Source organism: Anomalospiza imberbis, chromosome 2, assembly GCF_031753505.1.
Source record: "Anomalospiza imberbis isolate Cuckoo-Finch-1a 21T00152 chromosome 2, ASM3175350v1, whole genome shotgun sequence".
In the NCBI taxonomy this organism is placed as follows: domain Eukaryota; kingdom Metazoa; phylum Chordata; class Aves; order Passeriformes; family Viduidae; genus Anomalospiza; species Anomalospiza imberbis.
Window position 1 is genome coordinate 26637111 of NC_089682.1, and position 27660 is coordinate 26664770.

General features: G+C 40.7%; 1 protein-coding gene across 2 annotated transcripts in view; it reads right to left on the minus strand.

Annotated features, from left to right (window-relative positions):
- The window catches only part of GAS6 (growth arrest specific 6), a 39979-nt gene that overhangs the window by 2499 nt on the left and 9820 nt on the right, over window positions 1-27660 (minus strand). Inside the window, exons 3-14 of one of the 2 annotated variants that reach the window (XM_068180234.1) lie at window positions 22915-22939; window positions 22086-22148; window positions 17360-17482; window positions 15677-15796; window positions 13588-13713; window positions 12210-12331; window positions 11977-12095; window positions 11395-11584; window positions 5881-6045; window positions 4193-4361; window positions 2469-2641; window positions 1465-1690 (exon numbers count right to left, since the gene is read on the minus strand). In XM_068180234.1, the coding sequence (XP_068036335.1) occupies window positions 1465-1690; window positions 2469-2641; window positions 4193-4361; window positions 5881-6045; window positions 11395-11584; window positions 11977-12095; window positions 12210-12331; window positions 13588-13713; window positions 15677-15796; window positions 17360-17482; window positions 22086-22148; window positions 22915-22939 (1621 nt within the window). Of the gene's footprint in view, window positions 1-1464; window positions 1691-2329; window positions 2390-2423; window positions 2642-4192; window positions 4362-5880; window positions 6046-11394; window positions 11585-11976; window positions 12096-12209; window positions 12332-13587; window positions 13714-15676; window positions 15797-17359; window positions 17483-22085; window positions 22149-22914; window positions 22940-27660 lie in introns of those variants that run through there. The other variant, XM_068180235.1, reaches the window with a different exon arrangement.

A 27660-nucleotide genomic window follows, 5' to 3' on the forward strand; every position in this document is an offset into this window, starting at 1 on the left:
ATCTGACCATTTGGTATTGTTACTTAACCCAGAGTGATTAATCCAGCTGAAGTGCTGAAATGTTTATTTATTTGGCAAATGACAGGGTTTCTCATGCAAGCACTGGGTTCCTCTCAATGGCAAAAGCAGAGTGCTGGCAGAAATTCCCGTTGCTAAGCACAACAGATCAAAGGGGGATAGTAGCTAAACCTACAGCAGCCAGCTGAGTCTGAGCTGCCACAGCCATGGGATCTCTCCCTTAGCTCTGGCAAATTAAAACCAGTGCTGCACCCAGCACAGGTAGTCTAAGTAAACCACAGAGAATCTGGGACAGTGACAGATTTTCTGAGCTGTGGAGGTCTCCACTGTGCATCTGAGAGCAGCTTAAAAGAAAGCAGGCAACCTCTCTAGCCTGTGCAATGGCCAGCTTAGATAATCCAATCTGAGAGTAGAAAATGCCATGTTTGGGATTTCAGCCTTGTTCCTGCCACTGTGTGAATGTTCCAGAGTATGTGGCCTCCCTCTTTCAGGTGTGACTGGGAGCCATTTGCCTCATCAGCATAAATCCTCTGTAAACTCTTGCTCATGGTGGGAACAGCCTCACCATGTATCCTATGTGCACCATGTGGCACCTCAGCCACCCTGTTCCAGCCTGACTGCTTCAGCACCTAACAAGAGGCCAACATTTGTACCTCTCCCATGCTTGGGCAAGTAAGGGCAAGATTTTGCTTAGCTGCTGGCATCATGTACACCAGAGACATATGCGTTCCTTTAATAGCACTCCTCAGCAGAAGGCACTGATAAACTTGTTCAGGCAGAACAAGACGCAAACTCCCAACCTTGGCCAAAATTCACGATTCAGATGAAAGTTTGATCTTACAGGTTCAGAAGAGAGGAGCAAACTGACCTCCCAGAAGAAACCCTGTTGTTGCTGAAAAGCCAGAGAAACTGTACATGATGTTAACCCCTTGGTTGTGCCCTACATGAGCTCCGCTGGGAGGCAGTCAGTTAACTGTGTCATGCTGTGATCAGTTCAAAGAGAGCATCAGCCAGGGAGGATCACCACACTGGGCTTCTCCAGTTTCAGGCAAAACACCTTAAGGCCCTAGTACTCCCCTCAAGGAGTGCTCCCACAGGTTCATTACATTAACGAAGCACTGCAGGAACCAGCAGTCCAGCTCCTATGGATTTTACCAGGTTTAAAATAATAACCCAGTTTACAGCAATCCTTCAGATTAAATCATTCCTATTGTTGAACAAGCAAAATCTCCTTTTTCTATTTTTGCCTCCAGCTGCCCTAAGAAGGACACAATCATTCAAGGAAAGTGCAAGCCCAGATCCATTATGTTCTGCATTGCAGACAAAGCCTGCTCAAGCAGAAACAGAGAAGGACTCTCACAGCTTGAACAGAAACAGTTTTCCTGACTCCCAGCTCAGCAAATCAAGTTGAAAGTCTGTGGTCATGGTACAAAACTGGAGGCTCACCTGGCAATCCTCCCACATATGTCTTCGTTGACTGCAAAGAGCTCTCCAAGATGGACAGACTGTCCTCCAACTCAGAGATGCTTAGTTCACTCTCTCCTGCTACCCCATCTACCCTCAGGGATAATTGATCTTTCTTGAGGAGGACGTCTACAGAGTGTTCCTTTTTATCACAGAGATTTATTGCCAGTCTGGACACAACTGTGTTCTCCAAGGCCACGATGATAAACTGAACAGCAGGGGAAAGAAAGAAAGAAAAACAGGCAATGAGCAGAAAAATACCTAGCTACACTTAGCCAGAACCAGGATGAGCCCAGTGTGCCCTTTATTACAAATATTTTGCAGAGTCTTCAGAGAATTAGGGTTACTACTATTGCTGATTGTGTTCTGAGCTCATTTGCATAGATGAAAAAACAATGAACCAGTGGGACTAATTCTTGAAACCGTGTTTTCTCAGGGAGAGTTCTTAGTGAGTCTTGCAGAAGCCATTATATTGCACTGGGGACAAACTGGAGCTGCTGTACTATAAATGAAAATTGGCTCATGGCATTTAGTGAAATAGTTTACCCTTGTGGAATGCCAGAATTTAGCCCTTTGTTATGAATGCCATTAAATAGTAGCTTCAACACTCCACCATAACTGGCTTTTCCCAGTACCTTTCCCACACCTAAAGCCTGTCTCTTGGCTCCTTTGGGACAGTTACTGATAAGCAAGAATGGAAATCCCTGGTTTATGGCACTAAACAGTTTCTGTGCCAGAAAATAAAATATGCCTGCATTCAAGAGAGCAGTTTTATCTAGACCACATTTGCAAAGAGCTCCCTATTAGCATCTGACACACACCTGTAAGAGGCAGAACTTCAGGCAAGCACTGTTGTTTCAGATCATGCTCTGAACAGGTGGGACAAATAATGAGGCAGGCAGCAGACCTGACAACTGTTTCTGAAATTGACCTCCAGTTACCAGGAAACAGCAAGGAAACTTCTCTACAAAAATACTTGTTTGTACCTGTTGCTTCAGTTTCTTTGTGGAGTGATAGTCAATCAGAGATAGTGATAAAGGGACAGATGCTTCTTCCATAACTAGGGCAAATAGCACACCAGTATCTGTTGCGGGTTGAATTATAGCATTTACTTCAATTTCCCAATTTGTCTTGGTTTCATTTCCAGAAGAAAGTTGCACTGCAGAAAAAGAAATTCATTGGACAATGTGTCAAATGGGTAACCTGTTCAATTTCTCCCTAGAGAAGAGCATAGGCAGATGAGCTTCTGGAGGGACTGCCACATTTTTTTTATTAAAAAAAAATCATTCCAAAGCACCTGAACATAAAATTGGACAACAAAATGGCATCAGTTTCCTCTTGTTACCTTATGCATTCTTCTGCTTTTCAGAATGTCAAAGGATAACATAAAGTTTTTTAATCACAAAGAGTTAGTCAAATTCCCATGGCTGCCAATCTGACACATTCAAAGAACTGCTGCAAGATAGGTCAATCAAAATCCAATTTTTTTCTACCAGTCTGTCCAAAGATCATTGGGAAATCTGAGTTGAAATTTGACACGCAGGAAACATTTCTGTGAAAGCCTGTATTAAACTCAAAAATTGTAAAAGCATACTACACTCATCACCTACTCAAACTCTTCCTGATCACTGATCTCTCAGAAGTGTGTCATGTTTTATTTCACCCGTTGAACCCTGAATTAAACTTTCTGGTATCTTCTTACTCCCCTAGTGCCCTAATAATTTAAAAGGTAATGCAGGCTGCAAAGAAAGATCTCAACCTGCTCCTGCAACCTCCCTTCACAGGACTATTAGCTTTGCTAGCTCACCACATCTTGAAATACAATAATCCATTCTTTATAAAGCTTAAGACTGCAAAGCAAAAAAGTAGGTGCTGAGGCCTTATCCTGGCTGTCATCTGCACTTCACCTGCACTTTAGATGCTGCCTTGTCTTTATTTTGCAACTTTTGAATCCATGTGCTAAGTAATATGACAGACACCCGATACTCCCTAATTTACCATGGCACAGCAGAAGAATCTACATAACACTGAACAGATGGCTCCTGCAGAGCAGGACTTACACACTACACTGAAATAGATGTCAGCATTTGTGTGGGTTCAGAAATACTGATAGTTGATTACACAGATAAGCAAACACAATAATATACAACAATAAATGGTACCTTTCTGAGTGCTACATTAGTATGGATAAGTTTGATTTGAAACCTCTTATTACTGTATGCCAATTTCATTGGCTTCTATCAGAGATATGCTTAGTGCATAGTCCCAAGTATAAGTAACAACACCCCATGATTAAAAGTGAATCCAAGACAATAGACAATGTTAATTTTTCTTTCTATCATAACCTCAAGATACAGCAGTATGGCTTGCAGGTCTCCCTGTTGAGCAGAAAACAATGGTAAGGAATGGAAAAACCTAAGCTGCTGACAGAGAGATGTAAAGCCTTTAAGGCTGAGGATGAGCTGGAGCCAGTCTGGGTGTGAAATGTACTACTGGAGCTACACAGAAAGAACCTAATCTCTGCTGGGCATATTTGCACTGGCTCGAACTATGATTTATAGGCCTTCCTTCACTAAGAACCACAAGTTTAATCTTTTCTGCACCAATCAACAGTGAGTCTGGCATACACCGAAGTTTTACACTGTTTATTAACCAGGTATGGTTAATGGCAGGACAACAGGTCAGAAATAAAAAATCCCAGCCTACTTACTGTAAGTAAGATTAAACACAGCAAAACCTCGGCCAGGATAGAAAGACCCTCGTCCTGCTACAGCAAAGCACTGCATCTTTTCATTCATCTTTATAGTCTCTTGGATAGAGGTGTCCTCCCCATTCAGCCAGTTCCATGCCCGCATGCAACCATCCAGCCGAGGGTTTATCTGGGAAGATAAAGCAGTATCTTATGCCTCAAACAATTGTTCAGTGAAGAGGAATTATGTGCAAAGGAATACTGAGTTATATTATGACACTAAACAGTAGAAATAATTTTGACATGTTATGTACATGCAAACCAATAGGCAGCAATCCCAATCCTGCGACCCCAAGCAAGTGAGTCGTCAGTATTTCCCCAGGAAACTCCTCTGAGCTCAGCTTGTCTCCATAGGCCAGAAGAGCACTAGCTAGTGCAGGTGCTGATTTTGTTGTATTGATTCTGTAAGCTCCTCTATGTGTTGCCCATCATTAATACAACTTATTTCTAAAGCTCTGTAGCTAAAGATCCATAATTGATTCAGCATTGCAAATGCTGGAGACTAACTTAAGGCTGAAAATCCCAATCCTTTTTGTCATTGCAAACAGCCTGCATGACACACAAGACAGATATTGGAGCTGATCACAGTATAAGTTTTTGGGTTCTGGCTCAAGGAGGGATGCCTGCACCACAAGCCCGGCACACCACTCTGTACACACCTTATTCCTTCCAGCTTCTAGTTAGGCTATCCTGTACCTAATGTCAGCATTAAAATGTGAGTCAGTCTGTAAAAAGAAGACTCCTTGCAAAGCTTCTAAAGCAGCACCACTACCCCCAATTAAGTAAAGGAGAGAGAGAATTAAGTGTCTGAGCCAGGATAAAAACCTGAGGAGTTTCTGGCTCTCAATCCTAGGTTCTGACTACACCTTGGGTTTACTGTTTCTGACAAGCAGTGGCTTTGAATGACTTCTTGTGAGGCACAGGAGCTGTGAGGCACTCCTAGTCACAGAGCCACAAGCTTGTCACCTCATTCAGGAATAAAGAGATGCAAATTTGGATTTCAAGGTGCCAACTCTGCTTGTGGTGAACATTCAAACCAGCCTGAGCAACAGCTATTCCAGAAACACAGCAATCATCCAATCTTACCCAAGGACTGCCTTAACTTTTATTCATATGCTGTATCTACTTCAATTAGAAGGAAATAAAGAAAAATAAGCTACTGTTTTTCATTGGGTCTCACTATACTGACACAGCAAACACAATGCAGCAAATTGTGATTTGTAAATTGAAGAACAAACTTTGGTCACAGCACAGAGTGCCCCTGACATTGGTTCCAGACTTAGTTGGCACAGTAGCACCCTCACACAGCAGCGTGCCCACTGACCCCTCCCCCAGGCCACTCCTGCTCTCCAAGCCAGCATCACCACTGTGAATTTTGTCATGTGCCCCAGTTTAGCTGTGCCCTGACTCGGCAGGTGGGATACATCTCACCCAAACTTACCAATCAAAAAATCTGGAGACACAAGTTTGCTATTGGCTTAGGCTCCTGCTATAGTCAATGGACAGAAAGCTGTATCCAGAAGGTGATAATTCCACCTGTTTCAGGACAGGCTGAACACCTCTCAGGAAGGACCTACATTACCCCAAGAGAAGATGAAACCAAGCCCTTCAGGCACACGAAGGAACACAAGTTTTCATGCTGTACTTACCGGTAGAATAAGGTCCTTTGTTTTGAAAGGAATGCCTCCTACTGTCAAATTCAGCTGATACACGCCCTTGTCTAGTGTAAACAGGTTTCCTGAGACAGCTATTTTCATAACTGCATCCCTGTTGACCTTTATAATCAAATTTCTTTCAAGTTCCTCAACTGAGATCTGAAAAAGTAAAATTCCAAATTGAGTTATTAAGTATGAATAGAACTTAGTATCTCAGTCTCAGCTACAGGACAGACCCCAGTGAAATCCCCAAGATAAAGAAATATTTTCAGTCCCCAAACCTCTTTGTTCACCTTTTAAGTTACATTCCACCTTGATATGTAAATCTACTCTAGAATGCAGTCTGTGATTAACCTTTATGGTGAAGACAGTCCATCTACTTCAAAACAGCTACAGAAAAATGTGAGTGGATTAAATATATGACTTTCGTAGGTTGCTTTATGCAAAATGTAAATGCAACAATGAGTTATTAATGAGAAACTTTGTATTGCAACTGCATGTGAAAGGAAAAGCTGGAAGGACAAACAAGATGTCTTTTGTTGGATCAGTGTAAGATAACACAGAAGCCTCTCAGACCCAGTCTTTTAATATCAGCTTCTTCAAAAAGCACAACATAGAATGGAATTTTTGAGAGGGCAATAAAAATGTGTAATAGGCAATAACTTTTCTCTCAAAAAAGCATCTGCAAGTTTTCCCTCCATGTCTCTGAAAAGCTATTACCACTGAAATTTCAAAAAAAAATTCATCATTTTGATTATGACCAGGCTGCACAAAGAAGCACTATAAAGCTTCTATGGAATGAGAGAAGGTGAAGCCCAAAGTTGATGCACCAAACTGACCAGCAGCCAAGATTTTCTGCCTTGGGAAATGGGTCCTACTACCAGTGGGGTGTTCTGTGGCTGTAGCAGAAGACAGTCCCAATCCTTCTGTAAAGAAGAAAGTAACACACCTCCACTATTTCATAATCTTCTACCCACTCTATGACAGATACTCCACCTACTCACTCTTCACCTGTACAGCTCTGTTCCCTGGGACACCCAGATGCTGCTTCTATCAGTGAGCTACTGTACAGAGCCAATTATCTATTTCAGAGGATTTTTAGACATGTCCTTCCCTCTCCCTGCTAGCAGGTCAGGTCCTGAGCATCTTTCTCTCTGTGTTTTGACTAGAAGTCCCAAAATTGCTCTTATCAGCCATTCTGAGTTCTTGCTCTGTGGCTGCAACATAAAGGAGGACAGGGTTGAGCAGGTTTGTACCTGGGCACTCCCTTTGGATTGCAGTCTTCAGTAATGAAGATTAAGTGAATTTGATAGTAGAAAAGATTATTCACAGGCTTTCCTCCTCTCATGAACCTTTTTTCTTCTCTTGTGAATTCCAGTACAATCTGGTTTATATTGCTACAACACTGTTTCCACCCAGTGTGTTGCTCTGTGCCACATCCTACCGGACATGGATTTATTTGTCTGTAGCTTGCTTGTTTAAAGTAGCACCTACATCTCCAGACTGCATTTCATGGAGACACGCAGGCCAGTCTCAAACAGGTTTTTTTGAGTATTGGATGGCTGTGAAGCCCATTCAGTGTGGGGGAACATAAGCCCATAGGTCATAGCAGTCTCAGCCTAGTTGGCTGAGCTACACAGGCTGTCCTCACACAGACACCTTTGCCCAGTGTCATGGTCACCACTGCCCTAATGCTCTGGGGCTGTGGAGTGCCACATGGAGTTGGCACAGACCATCTCCCTGCTCCTGGCATACACACTGGGCAGATACAGAGTAAATGGGAATTGGGAAAAGCTGGCTGCAGCAGTGCCCATACTGTGAAGAAATACTGCTACTTACAGGGACACCAGAATTCAGGGCCCTCTAAAATGTTATTAGATTGTATAGCAAGTAATAACATAAAAATAATAAAAAAAAATCTGAGTTCTTAGCTGCATCTGATCTTTAATACAAGCAAACACAAATCAATGAAAACTTCCATAAGAGAAGAGGTTAATCCCTGTGAGAATTCTCAACAGATTCCAGTTTAGGAAATTACATTCTGCCTACTTTACAATGCCCTCTGGCTGTTTAAGCTCCTGCTTCTTATAGTCAAAGCTTAATTGCTGGTGCACCACCATCACATATAAACTAAAAGAGGAAGCATTTCAGTAGTTAGCATCCTGCTCAATTCCCTACTCTTGTGGTAAGGAGAAGGTACTCGCTGCCTGCCACTATGGCTTAGGGACATTCAGGAGGACAGTTCTCATAGCTGAGTTCCCATATGCTTAGGCATAAGGGCAGTCAGCTTTGTGTTTTGGATTCGTGTCCTGGATAGCTCATAGCACATAGCCATCCTGTCCACTGTTTGCTGAAAAGCAAGTGGACAGCACTGAAAAGGGACAGACCTACAGTCAGCTGCAGGGTTAAAACCAAATACCAATCTTGTGATTGCTTAACTTTCAGCCCTGACATTTAACAGTACAGGTAAGTTATTATTTTTGCTAACCAGACTGTGTCCTCAGAGCAGGACTAAATTGAACGCTGAAAATAAGATAAAATGATGACTGTTTTTGGAAATGCAAAACAAACAGAAGGCGAGTGCATTCTCCACTATAATAATTTCATACGTGCCACTTCATCCAGCTGGATTACACACAAATAACCACAATAAAAGTTTTTCCTGAGGTTGCTTGTTTGTGTTTTCAATGCTGGTTCAATGCTCATTTCAAAATATTTTAGGAAGCATTAACACCAGAGAAAATACCTAGGTAGAAATACTGGCCTGAAGTTCTGAAAATAGCATCGTATTTCAGTGAAAGTATGCAACTTTGCTCAAGAGATGAGAACATTGCTGGTGCTTTTTCATATATTTTGCTTTTAAATACTCATTGTTTTTCCATCTGCTGAAACTTAAATTGTAAAATTGCTATTTTCTCACAACCCACATGAAGTTCATTACAATACCCAAAGTCCTCTGGTTAAGATCTAACTAAAACTAAGGGCTTGATTGTGTGCATACTGAAATCCAGACTAAAGCTCACAACTGCACTTGAGCCTGGACTGTGACATCTGAAGATTGTTGGGGTTGTGTTTCATAGAAAGTGAAGCTGCAAAGTACACACAAGTCCATGCTCAAAATGAAATGTGTGGCTACGTTTTATAATAGGAGATAGTAAAAAGAAATCCTTAAACAGGATTTCCTAAATTAAAAACCATGCCAGAGAGAGAAAAATGGAAAAATGCAGGAGGGGATAAAATGTAGGAACATATTTACAGTTGTATCACTCAGCCATATAGATTAAATAGCATTTAGAGGTGTGTGACACTAGATGTCATGGAGAAGAGAGCCAAGTATCTCTAGGGTGAAAGCAAGAGATAAGAAAATACAGCCGAGAAAGGAGAAATCAACAGCCACCCAGCAAACCAGGCAAGGTCCCAGGTCTCAAAGGTGTAAAACAGGAAGTCAAGAGACCGAAGGCTCCTTCCTCCTGCTGCTGTTCATCTGTGGGTAAATCCTTCTGCTTTGGGGCAGTATCAGCACTGCACTGTTTCACTTTGGGAGACATTCACCAGAATTATGGCCATTGACCTGCTCCAGGTCCATTCCTGTGGCAGCACTGCATGATGCTCTCTCCTCCACTCGTGTCATGCTATCTGTGCCTCTGGCAGCTGCCCAGCCCTGCTCAGCCCACACGCAGGGTGGTGTCCCGGCTGCAGGGACACCTCTGCCTCCACCCCATCAGTGTGGGTCCTGCCCATCTGCCCCACACAGCACCCACAGCTTGGTCTTTACTGTCCCAAAAAGCCTTGAGGAAAGATTTCTGGGGGATTTACACAACCTCCCATAAAATGCGCAGGGTGCGTTGCTGCAGCCACTCAGCCAGGCAATTTCTTGGTAGGATGATACCTGGGGATAAGAGCCCTGACACTGATAGCGGGTAGGAGACATTTAATTCTTGCCTAAACATGACATTTTCATCACACTGCCTTCTCTCCCTGAAGAAAGAAAACACATTACAGCTGTGTCCCCCTCAAACTAATATGGGCTAGTTTGTAATTATCTCATAATGACGTCAGGCACTTAGCAAGTGTGTTAGCTCCTTTATTAAATGAATTAGCTTGACAACTGCTGATTTTTGTGACTCCCAAGTCACCCCAGTGGCATCCACTCTGTTTTTCACATATTCTGTCACCATCCTCTCTTTGCAGGCAATTACAATTGTCATATCTCAAATTAGCAGGACAACTCTTACCATAAAATTCAGTAAGAACTGGCTTGAAGCTGTTGCTATATGTAAAGATACAGCATGTCACACATTTTATCTACAGCTTCACCGAACCTTTACAGTTCTCCATTTGGAATCTAAAATATTTTCACTGTCATTAAAGGAACCGAACCAAAAATCACCTCTTCTGCTGGAAACATTACCAAATGCCAGTGGTTGATAGTGAATGTATTCAAGGACTTCTTCATTTATTAATTAGAAACAATTTTTTCCCACCTTCCTTATTTCTTTAATGTATATTTTTTAGCTTTTATATACTAAAAAATGTAAACCAGAAAATTATTCACAATTATCAGTATCTGCATTTGTCTCATATGTGAGTTAGCCGAGAACTTCCCATCCGCTCCCCAAGAGGCACATCAATTTAAAAGTTAAAAGAACTAATTAAGTAAGAAAAAATGAAAGGAGAGGAAAAGGCAGAAGTGAGAAAGCATGTATAAACTGCTAATCTAGTGTAGATCATACTGCAGGATGATCCTGGCACAAATGGCAATAACCGTAATGCTCCCAAAATCACCAGTTGATGTTCTGTGAGAGTGCCAAGAACATGAACCTTTACAATCCTTACAATCTCATGAGATTGCTGGGATGATGGTATCAATAAAAAGATGATTTAGGGTTTACAGCAGTAGTGTTAGGTCGACAGTTGGACTTCATGGTTTTAGATGTCTCTTCCAACATTTTTTGGAATTCTCTGATGCTATAGTAGGCCTCAATATCTTTACAAGGGAAACAGTCTATTTTGTATATAAACAGGCCTGAAGACTTTATTAAAAGTATACTGTAGCATAAGAGATTTGTGAGAAAGGCCTGCGACTAAACAAATGAACGAAAACAAAAGCAACGATCCCCCCACACCAAACACACTTGGAGACTTTCTTAAAAGAACAGATACAGAGTTCCTTCCCTCTTACTTCTAGCCTTCAGCTAGGGGGCATCTTCTTGAGCTGATGTGAAGTCATCTTAGCCCTACTGCATCTCAAAATGCAAGTTTGTGCAAGTGATTGCTCTGGTTGTGCAAATTAGAGATGCAGTGTATATTGCAATGGATGTAAAGTATAATTCAATTTATTAGGGAAAATATTTTCACCTTGGAATGTATAACATACTGGCATGCATTTACTGGATAGATAGGTTGGAAAAGCATTTTCCCACAAATACACAAAGTCTATCTGCAATTGATGAGTACATCCCAAACAGGCCAAGAAGGAGTGAGACCTCAGCAGGGGTCTGGGCTCACCGTTTGCCACATGCCATGGTTGATAAGTGGCCCGGTGCTGGTCACGCGGCCGATTCCGTTGTATTTCAGCTGCAGCTCTAGCCGTCCTTTGCGCAAAGCCAACACTATCCATGTGCTGTCTTGATGGCCTCCAGCAAAGAAAAGGATACCTTCAGGATCAAAGGTTCTAAAGTCGAACTCAGCCACAAGTCTGACCACACAGGTGCCAAGAAATAAATTAGTTATGCAGAGTTCAAAAACCACTGAGTATTTTCCATATAGATAGCATCAATTCTAGCAGCTTTAAAGCTCTGTTAAAATATACTAGCTTTTAATGCACTCCTGAAAGCCTTAAGATGTGAGTACAGCTTTTAAAACATCATCAAGAATAAAGAAAACAATACTATATTTCAGTAATTGTCCTAACAGCTCTGTGGTCAAGGCTACCTTTCTTAATTACTGGTTTAGATAATGTTTAGCCTAACAGGACTTCATAATCCAAGAAAATAATGATGGCTGTAGGGTCAATTATTATTCTAACAACTCCCTTTCATGCATCAAAGCCAGTTAGAGCATTTCTCTGCCGTTCTAAATTGTCCTCACCTCGTCAGTTGTTTCCTTTTGAAGCGCAGCCTGATAACAGGAGTGCCGCTGAACATCCTCCCAAGGTGTAAGGATTTAATACTCCTTCCAACAGCAAAAGGCACACATGGTATGATGTTCTATAATCAAAACACATTTCTGAATGCTCATTGTCCTCACACAACAGAAAGAGAATCAGAGAGTGCTGTAAAGTAAAGGTCTGTTTGCAGTTACAGCAATGAACACTGACATACCTCACATGTATTCATGTCCTGGGAAAGTTTCACTCCCCCTCTGCCATCACAATGACAAGTGTAACTCCCTGGTGAGTTGACACAGGTCTGTTCACAGAGCTTTTCTTCACATTCATCTATATCTACACAAGACCAGCAAAGAAGAGAGATAAAAACACTGAGTTTGTTTAAACATTACAGAACAGAGGGAATGGCCTGAAGTTGTGTCAGGGGAGGTTTAGGCTGGATATTAGAAAAAGGTTTTACACCCAGAGGGGGGTTGGACATTGGAACAGGCTCCCCAGGGAAGTGGTCACAGCACCAAGCCTGACAGAGCTCAAGAAGCATTTGGACAATGGTCTTGGGCACATGGTGTGGCTGTTGGGGATGGTGCTGTGCAGGGCTGGGAGTTCAACTCTATCCTTGGATCCTTGTGGGTCCCTTCCAACTCAGCTTATTCTGTGAAATCTATTTTCACAGACAGATTCCAGCTGCCCAAAGATACATAGCAAGTCAGTGGGAAGGCTGGAAGCAGAACTCAACTACTTGGCTGCTGGAGCAGAGCCCTGGGCTGTAACTTCTAGACAAGACTTCCTCCCTTCAGGCCCCTTCTGCTATGCCTGTCGTGACTGGCTTCTGCTCCTTGCAGTCAGGGACTGCATATAAAACCTGAGTTTCTCATTCACTTTTTTCTTTTTCTTTTTCTTTTTCTTTTTCTTTTTCTTTTTCTTCCACTATTTTTTATCTTCTTTACAAACAAATGCAGGAAAGCAAACTGTGACAGCCCACAGGGATCTCTTCAGTCAGAGTTTAATACTTAACACCCAACAGGACTGGTTGGAGTGTGATTTCAGTCATTACATTAAACTTAGAAAAAAGGCAGGGAACAATGCTGGTTTTGGAATACTTCCAAAATCTACTCTGTTGAGAAAGCTTGCAGCAGTGTAGCCAGCAGAGCTGTGCATGGTTCCAGTACATATTAAGTTCCTAGTTCAGAGTAATACCACAAGACAGGTTTTGAAAAAGAGCTACTGCTTTATAACTACTCTTGTCCTATGAAGAATGACAGCAACATGCACAGATGCTTCTGAGCTTTCACCAGATCTTGCACTTGTTGAAATTTCAAGAAATCTCAGTACTTTGGCTGATACAGCTTGATTCAAGTCATCAAAGATGACTGCAAACTCACTGAACTCAAAGATGACAGCAAGCGCGATGAACTCAAAGGTGACCGCAAACTGCCAACTCACTCCTAACTAGGGAAAAGGAACAGAACTCCAGTGTGTAAGCAAAATTTAAAAAGAAATAAAAAAAGCTTTTACTGAAGCCTGAAACTAAATTTCAGGGGTTCTACAGATTTAAATTATATAATAAATGCCAACAAATTTCTTGAGCTTACCCTGACAAGTTTTTCTCACGTCATCATACTTGTAGCCTGCATCGCAAAGACATTCATATGAGCTAATTAAATTTTTACAATGAGCTTCTCCACAGATGTCTGCTGATGCTGTGCATTCATCTATATCTGCAAAACAAGCAATTAAACAACACAACATCAGAGGAGTATAATCACTTCACTGTTCACATAGAGTGAGTTTAGGGCAAGGAGATCCCTGCATAACTTTGGAAACTGAAAAAAACAGTATCTTTAAGAATCCGCTTTTAGGGTTAGCTAGCTATAAGAAGTGACTTCAGGCTTCAAAAATTATTTGGTCTTTTTTACCTTAAGCAATGCAAAGTGAACCAGGAGAAAAACTGTAAAACAAAACAACTACCACAAAACCAAAAAGCCCCACTCTCTCCAGTCAGGGGCCTGAAACTGCAGGTTTAAAAAAGCAACAGGCAGAAACTTAGCAGCAGCATGAATTTTACCAAAACACTGAAGGAATACTCATCCTGTGGAAATTCAGAGATTTCTGCTCTGTGTCCTCGGACAGGCAAAAAATACATTTTCATACATATACAAAGCTAAGATCTAATTCTGCTGGGAGAATTGAAGCAGCCCAATTTGTTACAGAGAACAAGCCATGCCAGAGAGATGTGGGGTTTTGCCATAAGGGCAGGCAATGAACTGGAACTGAAAGTCCATAAAAAAACCTGATTGTTTTCCTCACATGTTAACTAATACCCTGCAGAATCCCGGTATTGAAAAAACATTTGCAGTATATGGAGAGTTTAATATTTACTTTTGCTTTCCATTATGTGTTAAAACTACAATTACTCATTACTCTTGTTGATTTTCCCATGTATGAGTGAACTGGCCGAGTATCCTATGTATCTTAGTCTACAAATCAAGACGAGGGAACTTTTGTCTGTATGCCCATGATGACAGGAACAAACATTTAGAAAGTCAAAATACAATGATAAATCTGAGCTATCAATAACCACACCTGACAGTAATCTCAGCAGCTGTAAGGTCACATGTTGAAGCTACAGAATGCTTGTATAGTAGTGCTCACAGTGCTCTAGGAGACAGTACTAGGTTTTGGAACAAATGTACGTGCACAGCAAACAAACACATATGTGAGCCCCTCACCATCCACCTGTCCATGCTGACTGGCACCAGAGGACAATTCAAAAGTGAAATTGGCTCTTCTAAGTTGCTCTTCCCGTTAGGAACAGATACCATGTAATCTATACAGTCATTTAGAGTGGAAGTGGCATAAAAACAAAATCTTGCTCTTTTTCTTTTTGCTGGTAGCTTTAATAAGTTGATCATATCATGTGTGCAATTTGTTTAGAAATATGTCATCACATCCATCTCTAAGAGATATATACCTGTTTTTTCATAAGATGAATGTAACTTTAACAGCCACCTGTTGTTGAGTAATTGAGTTTGTCTCAGCATGCAGTCTCTTAACACTTTTAAAATCTCAATTGCTTAAGTTTTGGTTATGTAAATTCATTCGGCAGTTTCAATCAGAAACTTCAGGTCCTCATTTTCTGTTCTTAGCTGGTATGTAAAACAGCTGCCAAACTTCACTAGGGCCTTTCTACACCTATTAATATTGAGTTGCAGTGAATTTAGCCTTCTGTATCTATCCAAATTCATTAGCTGCTGCACACATCCAAATCTAAAAAAATGAATTAAGAAACACACAAAAGAAAAACAAATGGTTCACGTACTACAACACTGTGAGTCTGGAAAGAATCATAACAACAAATCTGGCCAACACATCCTCCTCTCAATATCAGGATATGAGGACTGATCAACTAAACCAATTTCACACAATCCAAGCCACAAATCCTCTGTGAATCACGCCTGTGTTATGCTCGTGAGAGTATCATGGTCCAACTGCTGACAAGCCCAGGCATGTAGGAGCACCCAGCACAACCCCAGTGGAGTAAAGCTAAGGGGAGCTACCAGCAAGTTTCTGCTGGGCAAGGGAGCAGACCAGGACTGCTCAGGGCAACCCAGCTCTCCAAAATACAGACACAAGTGATGAAGCAAGCCCCTGAAGCAAACTGAGAGTCCCAGCAAAGCTTACCTTCACATATTTTGCTGTCTTTAAGAGCATAACCACTGTAGCATGAGCACCGGTAGCTGCCTAGCTTGTTGAGGCAGAGCTGGTTACAGCCGCCATTCTGCATTCTGCATTCATCAATATCTACATCAAAAGAAAGCATCACAGTCAGCTTTTCACATCTGTAAATAATCTACAGGGTCACAGTGCAATAGGCATTGGGAAGGAGAAAGACCAAACAAGAAACAGTATTACAGGTGCAACACAGTGATAACAAAAAGCACAAAGATTTCGTTCAAAACTTCATGCGTATAAGCTCAAGTTTGTTTAACTTACAAAAAAAAAAAAAAGGGAGAGAGAAGGATCTGTAACTGAATAGTATCTCCTTCACAGCTCTGAGAATACATAAAAGTATCTTTAGTCACTGTGGAGGCAAAGAAGCTTGTTTGCAGAAGCAAACTAGTTATGTATTTTTTATCATAACTAAGTACTAAAATTATGCTATAGCCAGTAAGTTCAGGACAAAATCTTTAAATAAAACAGGAACACTATATTGTTACTATTACAGAACGTGTGAGAACACAGGAAGTTCCAAGTTCACACCTGCCGAACATTTATGAGCTTAACTGTGCCCCACTGAAATTGGCAGCAAAAGCCTGTAAAATCCAGCAGAGCCTGAGCTTCACCCTCAATCTACCCTACCTGCTTATTATGTCCTGCTTGTCTATGGGACTCCAGAGTTAGCTGATGGGTAGAACAGCATGTCATGGCATTTTATAAGAAAATAAGGAAATACGCTTCAGACTGATCAGTGTCTGAGCTCTCAAAGACAACTTAATACTGACTGGTCTGCTTTCTGAATTGATTAAATAAGATATTTTAGTGATCCTATAAACTCATCATAATATTTACATGAGATGGAAAGGACTGGATTTCCTGCTGTCTTGGTTGCCACATTTCTGGACTGGCTGAATACTATTTCTAGTCATTACTTACTATTGGCAAGCAAAAAAGCAGTGGCCCTGACAGGAAGCCTTGCAGGCAGAAGAAAAAAACCAATGAAACCAGAAAACAAGAGGAGGGAAGATAACTTGTAAAGAAAACTCCATAGGCAGCTGGAACTTTTTGCACCAATAGTTACTGTCTAAATTTCTCTTTTGAGGTGATGGAAATACCCCAATGGAATATGTGGAATTAAGTGGACATGGAATAAGGTCAGACTAGCAAGGAGGCTTCAAGAGACTAATTTTATCACTTTGTGTGTCATCAGACTCAAACCTCAACTTGCTGACTGGAAGTCATTGTTCCCACTGCAGGGATGCTAGATGGGAAGATGGGCCAGCTTCTCTGGCTCTGTGGTCTGTGATGTGTTACACCAGGGTTCACAGCAGCAGCTGATGCAGTTCTGCTTGAAGAGCCACTACTGCTCTTTTTCTGCTGCTGCTCTCAGAGGGGTGGAGCAGAATGTTGGAGCATAACTTCTTGGATTACATTGCCAAGACCAAGCTGAGCTCCACTAGAGTCATATAAAAATGTTGATGTGAAAAACTACCCGTTTCCAGAAGGGTAAAAACACGAACAATGTGTAAACCAGGTTCAGTTCTGTGACTTTTGAATTGTGCAGCACAATATCAGTGACCACTTGAGAATACAGCAAAACCCAAAATATCTGTGTTACAAGAATAAAAGACAATGAAACCAAATTACCTTTTTCACATTTTTTCCCCTGCCAGCCATGCTTGCATTCACAATAGAAATCCCCCTTGAGATCCTTGCATTTGACGGTCCCTTCTTTGTGACAAGGACTGGGAGAACACTGGTTTGGCAAATCTGATTTACACAAGGAATAAAAAAACCAAAACAAAACAGAACAACACATTGAAGTCACTGACAACCAGGTGTTTCACTCTCATTAGAAGATGGGAATCTTAAACAGTGTTGGAGAATCACGCAAAAATACTTGCAACTGGCAAAATTATAAGCTAATTCTCAGTGCTCATGTGCCAAACAAGCTGTGCCAGGAATTTTGCAGAGCACATGCAGTGGAATTCACTTAATTGTGAAAGGGAGTGAGGTACCACCCCCATATCTGAAGGACACATCCTGAAAGAAATAACTCAAAGTAGCTTATTTTTTTTATTCTCATTAATTTTTGAGAAAAATAAAAAAGCAGTATCAACTAAAGTACTCAGGAAAGGATGGACACTCTTTTCAATCACTTTTTGTAGTTAAACTGAGGATCTTACCAGGGCTGATAGATTTCTGGCAAATCTAGCAAAAGTTTATAAATGAAATTTTTGTTAGATCTTTTCTATTACATAGAATGAAAATAAAAAAGGAATACCCATATATCAACAGCCAAGAAATAGCAAACCATTAATCCAATTTACAAAGAGGACAATATTCCTATGGGGATTTTTAAGCTAAGTTCCAGGATTTAACAATGAGTTTTCTCATTGGAAAGAAGCAGGGGAGTTATCACCACACTTTGGAAACAATTGAAGGAATAAATCTCAAAGTATCATGTAACAGCTCACCAACTATAGTCACCGGTCCAAATTCACCTACCCACTTACCTGCACAACACACAGGGACGGTGCTTCAAAGAGGTAGCTAAAGGAAGGATGAGAAAACACCCTTGTTTCCACAAAAAATGAGCTGGTAGCTATCATGTAGTAGTAACCTGTCAACACCAGTGTTCTAGATCAGTGGTCTTCAAAACCATAAATATGTTAACTGTTCTCACAACTTTAACCAGAAGGAACAGTGCAGGAGCTTCTTCTGCAGATTGCGAAGCTCACCAGTTCAAGAGTCTTTCTTTTCATTTATCTTCTCCCAGCATTTGTAAGTGCCCACTGTGTACACACTAAATGAGCAGCAGCCGAAAAGACCTGCACCCGGTTCTGCTGAGTCCAGTACAGATTCTTGATATTCTGAAACATGACTTTATAGCATGACAGGGAGGCTTTTAGGAGAGGAACTGTTTGTAGATTAGCAGCCCCATGAAACTTCTCAAACTGAAAAAAGTTAAGACTCCTACTTTTGTCAGGATTATTATACTTCTACAGGTCTCTTCTCAGCTTCCTTTGTGTGATCTTGAAAGTCACTGTCATGACAAGCTGCTTTGAAAGAACTTTAACACTTCTGTGAGTGCAGGCAGTAGCAGCTCCATTTGATGTCTCATAAAGCACTGAACAGCACTTTTGTTTGCACTGACTGTCTCGGATTTAAATCTCAGGTGGTTGAGGTTGGCAGGGATCTCTGGAGGTCACTTGTGCGATCTCCCTGCTCAGACAGGGCCACCTACAGCCAGTTGCTCAGGACTATAACCAGAAGTCTTTTTATTATCCCAGGGATGGCGACTCCACAAGCTCCCTGGGCAACCTGTGCCAGTTCTGGTTCACTCTCACAATGAAAAAGCATTTCCTGATGTTCAAACAAAACCTTCCACATGTGCAGAGCTGGGGCAAAGGCACCGCCAAAGAGGCCAGACACACGAAACAAAACACAGCTACATGGGCTGTCTTAACATCCACCTGCCAGAACACCTCCCAATAAATCACTGCCCAGCTGACACACTGCTGGAGGTGGAGGAGCTGGGAAGGAGTGGCCAGGTTAAGGTGGCAATGAGCCACAATAGAGCAAGTCTATCCAGGATGCTCCTTTTCCTAGACAAATCAGAGTGTGTACATTAAAAAGAATGGTTTAGGTAAAGTAAGCCACAGGTTTGTTTTTTTTTTAGCAGCTCACACCAAGTCTACTAAATATGGCAGTGTTTTCAGTCATTTGATAAGCAAATCCAGTCAACAGGATTATGCACAACTTATCTGGTGTATTCACAAGTTTCTGATTCTTCCCTTCAAACTGGATTCTGACATGCCTTGCAGAGCCACTTGGTAGTAACAATGCCCATCAGGGTAACCACCCTTGGTATAATCCATGGATATCAACCACAGAGATTTCTATCACATCAGCACTGTGCTGATTGTTTGCTCCCTCTTATCACAAGAGTTTGAGAACATAAGACACACTCTTATACACTTCTGGTGGCTTCACACTTGTCTTATTCTGCTGGTTTCATAGAAGGTGCTCCTGACTGAAACCATTGCAAAAGAAAAAAACTGAGCTTTTGTTCCCATTCATTTACATGACAGATTTTAGTAAAGCTGTTAAAAGTAGTGATGAACATGACCTTTTCATGTGCTTTGAGCCGTGTCTGATAGCACCTATGAAGCTCATAAGTGCAGAAAGAGAATAGAACTACCAATTCCATATTGAAATCTGTAAGGAAACAAGACTTTGCTTATGCTCACTGACTGTCACTTTCAGTTCATTACTTTGTTCTGTGAATTTATTTTTTGATGCCCACAAAATGGTTCACATTGAAACTTCATAAAATGCTAGGCTGCAAATAATATCACACTCTGTACTTTAATAGTAAAATGCAGGCACATGTGACCTAACAAAAATATAATTGAGTTTTTTAAGGCCATGTGTAGCTTCATTTCCCAAAAGTCCTGTAGAACTTTCCAAAGCCTTGCAGAACCAAATCCTTAATTCCTAGATGACCTTCAGGATCTCTTTTAGAAAAAGATCCAGATATGCAGAGAAAGTATAGGTATCCATGTGTAAAGTAAGCATCTATCTGCAAAGCGATAGTACAATAAACAGAGTCTGTGGAGGGACTCGGGTCTCCTCAGATCAGACACAGTTTGGTTGGGGGAATCCCTCTAGAACCAGAGGAGATTAACTCTCTGCTACTCTGATGGGAATACTGCTCATGTAAGCACCCATGCTGGAAATCCCTATTTACACACTGTATCAAATCCTCTGAATCTGGAGCTGAATCCTATCTGTAACCTGATCTCAAGAGTTTATGAAACTATGGCAGTCAATCACCCTCCAGCCCTTCAGTTGTTCACCATCCTTTTACACCAAGTTAAAAGGACCTTCCACTACCTTGTTTTGAGAGGAGAAAGGCTGCTAAGAAGGAAAGTTTAGAAATGTCTTGCAGGCACAAACCCATAGAGCTACATAGTCTTTTGGCAGCACCTGTGAAAAATTAAGAGACACACTAGAATTGGCCAAGCACGAAGCTTGTCATTCTTCCAAGCGCGTTTCAGGCTCCTTGTCTGTTACTTCTCCTGTGAATTGATGATGGCTAGACAAAACTCAGCAATTTAAAAACCTTTTAATATTTTAATGGGGGAAAATATTATCATTTTCTTTCCAAACAGCTGCATCTGCAATGGGCAGAAATCTCTAAAAACAATTATTCAGCTTTTATTTTTTCAGATTTTTTCATCATTACCCTTTAGACTCTCATTTCTGAGACCTCATTAGTTGTTTGGAGCAAGTGTTCCCAGTCAATATCACCATTTTCAGCAGAAGCTCCTGCCTCTTTGCTGTGCCACATGCACAAGTAAATGTAAGCATTCAGTCTCACATCCCACTTTGGACTAGCTGGCATACTGCAGCCAACACAGGTACTACAGGTCTGAGAATTCCCAGTTCGAAGGACTCAACATCCATAAGTGATACTGCTGCAATATATGAGGGAAATTCTTCACATACCACTTATTAACCTTGGAATTCACTCTTTAAAAAGGTTGTTTTAATGCAGTATATAAATGTGAAAAGTTGACTAAATATTGATCCTGCTTTGGTAGCACATGTATGAACACATGACTAATTAAACTTGATGAAAATAAAAGACTGACACCCAGGACTACAAAGAAAATAAATATACATACAACTAATTTTCTCCACATTTGAACTGCTCACAGGACATATTTAGAATACTTATGCAGTTTTCTACCTTTAGCACTGCTAAAGTGCAAAAGGCAAACAGAACGGTATTAGAAGAATTCATTAAATTTTCTTCTCTAATGTTAGTGAAGAATAAAAAAACCCTTCGCCCTCTACAAAGTTATCAGTTTGTCTTCCAAACTGATTTGAGGTTTTAAAGGTAGCAATATTCAAAGCATAGTCACATGATATATGAAACTGATCTCTTAATGTAAAGAAGGCTCACACAAGCCTGGTTTGACTTTAAGCTTTTCTTGAGGTTCCTAAATGGGGTAAGCCAAAGCTAGCATTCAAAAGAATAGAAATTGAGGGGCCAAATATTGTGTACAGCCTTATGGTACCTCCTAGTTCTTGTCCCTCTTGCTTCTCATATTATTCAAACTTTGGGAAACTGGTGGGAAAGAAACTTGCATCATAAAATATCAAAGCACTAAAACAGGACAGCAAGATGGCATTAGGTTATAAAATGGGAAAGATTTTGTTTAGTAGTATGGAGTCTTAAACCTGGAGAATAGGAAGACCAGTATTGAAATACTACCAAAAACAGAGATGGCTGAGCTAGTCCCACACCTTCAGGTAGAATGAAAGAACATTGAACTACAATATAAAACCCAAAAATGCTTACTATGAACACATGTAAGGAAATCTGGATTTCTTGTATACGGCGACCCATATTTCTGAATACAAGCTGAAAAACAGAAAATGAAATTGGTATTGTTACAGTGGTGAAGGACAACTGTTCAAAGCACGTAAAATGATACCTGGCCTGCAAGGATTTGGAAGGTAGATACAAAATCTATGCAATATTATCATCTCCCAGGTGCCTTAAAATTCTGAAGTTCATTAAAATCTTTTAGCTCTGATGTACAGCAGTTAAAAGCCATTTGAAGAAGATGATCACTTAACCAGATGCTACTATGGTTCTAAAATTATGGTAATAGCTACTCCAATTTGACCAACTAAACTTCTTAAAATATCTAAAAAGCACACATATTTTTCTCCCACTGTGGCATTTGTGATCTTAAATACATCATATTTAACATTAATAGAAAGCAGTATGATGCCATGACTATGGTACAGTCAATAGAAGAAAGCAGTAGTTCAATCAGGCACCTGTTTCTTTTTAAAAGGAGATTAGTTAATAACTAACTTAATTAAAAAGGGAAAAAGGTAGAAAATTACAAATTATTTCATAACACAGATACATACACAACATCAAGATTTTAACATGCAGAAAGCACATAAAGCATCTCTGTCTACAAATGTACACATAAGTAAAAACACACACCTCAAAGTACAATAAGGAACATAAAGTCTATCTTAAAAGTTAGCAATGCATGTTTATTGCAATCAGATTTTCATCCCTTTCCTTAGCAGAGACTTCAGCTGTGACAAGCTCCAGTGTTAGGCACATATCAGACTCCCACAAAGTGGAAATAAAAGCTGCAACTCACCCAAGTACTTCGGGTAAAAATATTCCTGTAGAAAGAAAAAAGAAAAAAAGGGGAAAAAAAAAGAGCAAGGATTTATTGAATCATATTTGCTTGTATTTTCATGCTATTTAAGAGCTGCTGTTACTGTTACTTTAGTGGTCTTGTATGGCAGTTTTTTAACAATTCCAAACACCTAATTTCCTTTTATGCAGAAGCAGCACAGTATTATACATGCATTTTGTCATTTGAAAAGCAAAGAAACATTAGCTTGTCTCTTTTTGATGGCAGCTGATCTGGACAGTGACTGAGCATGAAGACACCCTCCAAGAGATAAAGCTGCTGCTGATGGCATGAGGTAGGGGAAGGAATTGGAATCTGGGGCGAAACCCTAGAGGGAAGAGTACAGGATCATTCAGTCACCCTGTGCCTCCTCAAAAGCATTCTGCTGGTGCAGGACATGGACCTGAACACCACAGGCCATAGGAAAAGTACTTTTTGTTCTTACAAGGAAGGAGCACCCTACAACTCAAACAGCACCCATTGCTGTACCACACATCACATGCTGCATGCTCGAAGAAGGGAGCAATGACACTTTGCAACAGGAGGAAAATTGACATCCATTTCTCTAAAACCAGACTGCAAAGGGCATTGCCATTCCTCTCATGCTAGCTACATGGCTGTGCATTACTGTTCCCTACTTTGCATCAACAAAGTGCAGCCATAGAGTGAGAGCAGCATCATTGTGCTGATGTGATGTGAATCTAACCTTGCATGTTAGAATAGTCAGCTTGGTGAGGCCTTGTGAGTCGCATGACTGCTTGCACCAACACAGGGAAACAGCAGAAAAATGCAGTTGTGCTGCGTGGAAGAATGGGAGATTGGCTGAAGCTGGCAACTGTATCACATTCTTAAAAAATACAAAACTTCATGGCCAGGAAAAAAGCATTTTTTCCACCTTCCTGCTGGTTTTCATAATATTTAAGTCACTAATTCAAGTGCTATTAAAATGGTAATCGGGGCATTGAATGAGGAAAAACTTAAGCATTGTATCAGTGCTTAATTTTTTTTTTGTTTAAATAAACCACTCCTCTGCTAATTATGAAAGCATATGCACAGTATAATTCTCTTTTATGCAAGAGGAGAAATTTCCATATAACATTATCTTCAGTGAGATTGGGACAGTAAATACCCTGCATTCTACAAAATTAAATTGGTCCATACAATGTGCAAGGGAAGAAACTATTTTATCTTCTGCTCTTATTACAGATGTTTGGATTGGATCTATACAGGCACATATAAACAACAGAGACAGGCACACACCATGATTCAGTTTGATCTGGACTGTCCAGTGCAATCAATTGCACTGCTGTCCTTTACCAGAAGAATCAATTACTTCTGGCAAATATGCTCCAGTTACTGAAATACACCATGTAAATATTCAGTCTAAATGATGAGAGCATCAGCAAAGAAGTAGAAGCCGTAGCTTACACTAGTGTTAATTTTCAATTCTGATATGAGGATGATATGCTTGGCATCTTTTGGGGCTGAGCTTTGGAATGTTTCTTCAGCCTGAAATGTGTCATCAGAGTGATGAGCTCAGAACCCACTATGGTCCTTGTTCACTCTTTTTTTTTTAAGGTTTAGTTTGGAAAGAGAAGTCAAAAAAATGCAGTCAAAATAAAAATAAATCTAAGCAGTCTAAGTATTCAGATGGGTGCCCATATGTGCTATAACCACAGACTGAACTTCAACTGGCACTTGAGAAGAAAAATATAGGGGCACGTAATAAAATATTCCAAATATTTCTTTCACTATTTCCCCATTATTCAATGTACTTCACAAGAATGTGCAGATGTATTTAACCACCAGTTGGATAATCCAGACTCTGACAAGAACAACTATTTTGGCACTCACAGGACAATAAATAGGAGCTTTCATATTAATGGCTATCAGCCTAATTGCTCCATGTCAGTGGTGGCAAAGGCATTTTCTCCTTGACCTCTGAGTGCTACAAAAGTGGTATAAAATTTACTTCTGTAAACATAACTTCCAAACTCAAACTGACTGTGTATTGATTCAGTGCCAATTGAACAGCAGATAAGTGAAGCTCCAAGGCATTGTACCATCACAACTTCATTCCACAAAATATGTAGCCAAGTGGTTTAAACAGGACTCTATTACTAGAAATTTAGCTCTTCTTTCCCCGTCTTTCTCATTTGCTTATGTTATACAAAGGCACTTGGTGATCACTAGCACTTCTCCAGGTTTAAGAAACCTGCTGATACTACCATTCTAAAATAAAGACACGTGCTGACAGGTTCTAACATTACTCATTCTTGTATGATTAGCTGTTCATTCTTTTCCATACTCAATTTTTCTTACAGCTGGCTTCTGTAAATACAATGACAACGCATTTACATTCAGAGAAAAGACTAATCAAGAATGAAGGATGAATGATCTTACACCTTGAGGAAAGGAACCTGCTTAAACTGCAGTCCCTTTTCAAAAAACATTGATGAGAGGTTTTTTTGGTTAAAAATTCAAGCTGCGCCTAACCTGATACAGATACACATTATTTCTCATGTGACAATCAACTCTTCAATATCTTTTCAGTCTTCTGTGATGTGCTAAAGTTTAATGACCCCCAGATGTCAGAGAAAATGAAAATCCTATGCAGGGTTAGGTTCCTGTTAAAAGTGTGCAACTCATCTTCTTTCTACTTGAAGTGTTCAATTGTATTTTCAGGATTCTACAAAAATGCCAAAAGAAATGCTTTGAGGCTTGCTAAGAAGGAGTTGGCAAAGATTCTCTGTTACTATTTTGCTGATTTTTCAACAAGCCACTTTCAATTTCAGGCTCAATAAACTTCTCAACATCCAGAAAGTCACACACAGTTCACAGGATCAAAACACAGGAAGTTATTTAACTGTTACCACTAGGGTGGCAAAAATCACCACAGAATTATGTAAGTTTTAAATTTTCAGCTTCGATTCCAACAAAAAAAGGTCAGCATTTAAGTGTGGTCAGCCCTTCCCCTTTAGATCTGCTTCCTAATTACTGCTGAAAATAAAAGCTATAAACACATACATGTTGGGCATAAACATCCTCTGGACAGGCTGCTGCACAGACACTGACCTCACCAAGTTCTCTAATCCATCTGTCCAGTAGTTATGTCCCAGTGCAGGCAAAACGAAGACAAAGGCTGCAGAAGCTCCAACCCCCACAAGAGATGAAACATCACAAATGTAGCTTCAAAAATTCCAACCTCTGTGACTCTTCCACCAAGAAAACTTAAATGTATTTCCACCTCTCTTCTATGTGACCCACCAAACTTTCTGTCTGTCTGGTTTCTACCTATCAACCAGTATGGCTGGGATGGCGGAAGCTACAATAGTCAAGGACCTGGCAGCAGGACACTGGCAGCCTGTGGTGCCCCAGTAGCATGAATGGTCCTTTTGTAAATTATATCTTTCATCTGCTGCCACTACAGGTCAAACTTGTAGTATGAGCTGTAACTCACCCATGAGTTACACATCGTGTGCCACCCAAAGTTCAGCTCAGCAGAGATCTCAGGTAAAGAGGAAGAAACAGGAGAGACTGGGAAGTGCCTAACATCTACACATCTCCACCTTTTCAGTGAGGTGGAAAGCATGGCATCAGGCCAGCCTCTCCAAGCAGGTCCTGGCTTGCTGATTTCAGCTCAGTTCCAGAGACCTTTCTCGTGCTGCCCAGGAGACAGAGCTGTGCTTTTAACAGAAAAGATTTAAACTCTACAGCCCCCACCCATTTCACACAAATATATGTACATGCCAGAAGCAAGTCTTCCGATGGATTAAATGCAATTATTTGCTTCCACAGGAGTGTTGCAAGATCTGAGAGTGCATGCTTTTATTTCAAGGTAGAGTGACACCAAACATGGGCTAAGATGTTCCTCTCCCACCTGCAGCTGGAGCTTACTATTACCCTGATAAAACAGCCACTACAACAATTAGTCTGGATACCTAAGAGAGCATAATTTTAAAAGTTATGTCCTCAAAAAATCTAACCCAAGCAAACAACCCCCCAAAACTCCAGGTTGTTCATTTTTGTATTTAGCTTTTTTTTCCTTCCAAATGATAAGAACAGTTTCTCTGGGGCCACCCCCAAATGCCTCTCATTGAACCAACTGAGGAGAACAGCAACATGAAGGTAAGAATTCACAGCTGTGGAGGGGAAGGGGCAGAATGTCAGCCTCCCCACCAAAGGAAACCTACATTGGGACTGGGGTCACCCTCTATTTTCAACTCTCTGGCCAAAGTCCACAGTGGTAAAATCAAGAAGTTATTGTAATTATACAGGGTATGCATTAGTCCTGCTGCATTTTTAGAGAAGATGGAAAAACACCAAATCAGAACAGGCGTTAACATGAGTCACTTTATAAAAATAGCCCTTCTGAAAACATAACAATGACCCTGTCGACACCAGGAAAATGTTCTCACTGTTGCTTTACTTTAAAGTAATTGGTAACGCTGGAGACCTCAGAAAAAAGGGCCTACTTACTGCTTCTGTTTATTTTGCTTGAGTACCAGGTCAGGTAAGACTGCAAGGCATGGAATCTTACAAAAAATCATGTTTGAGCTCTAGAGGCCACAAATAAAAGGTGTAGTTTAAAGGAAGTCTGCTCATGTTTCTGGACATCTGGCTCTTGGTGGCCCTGCTTGGACAAGGAGGATGGACCAAATGCCTCCAGAGGTGCCTGCCGACCGGTCTGTGATTCTGTGACTGCAG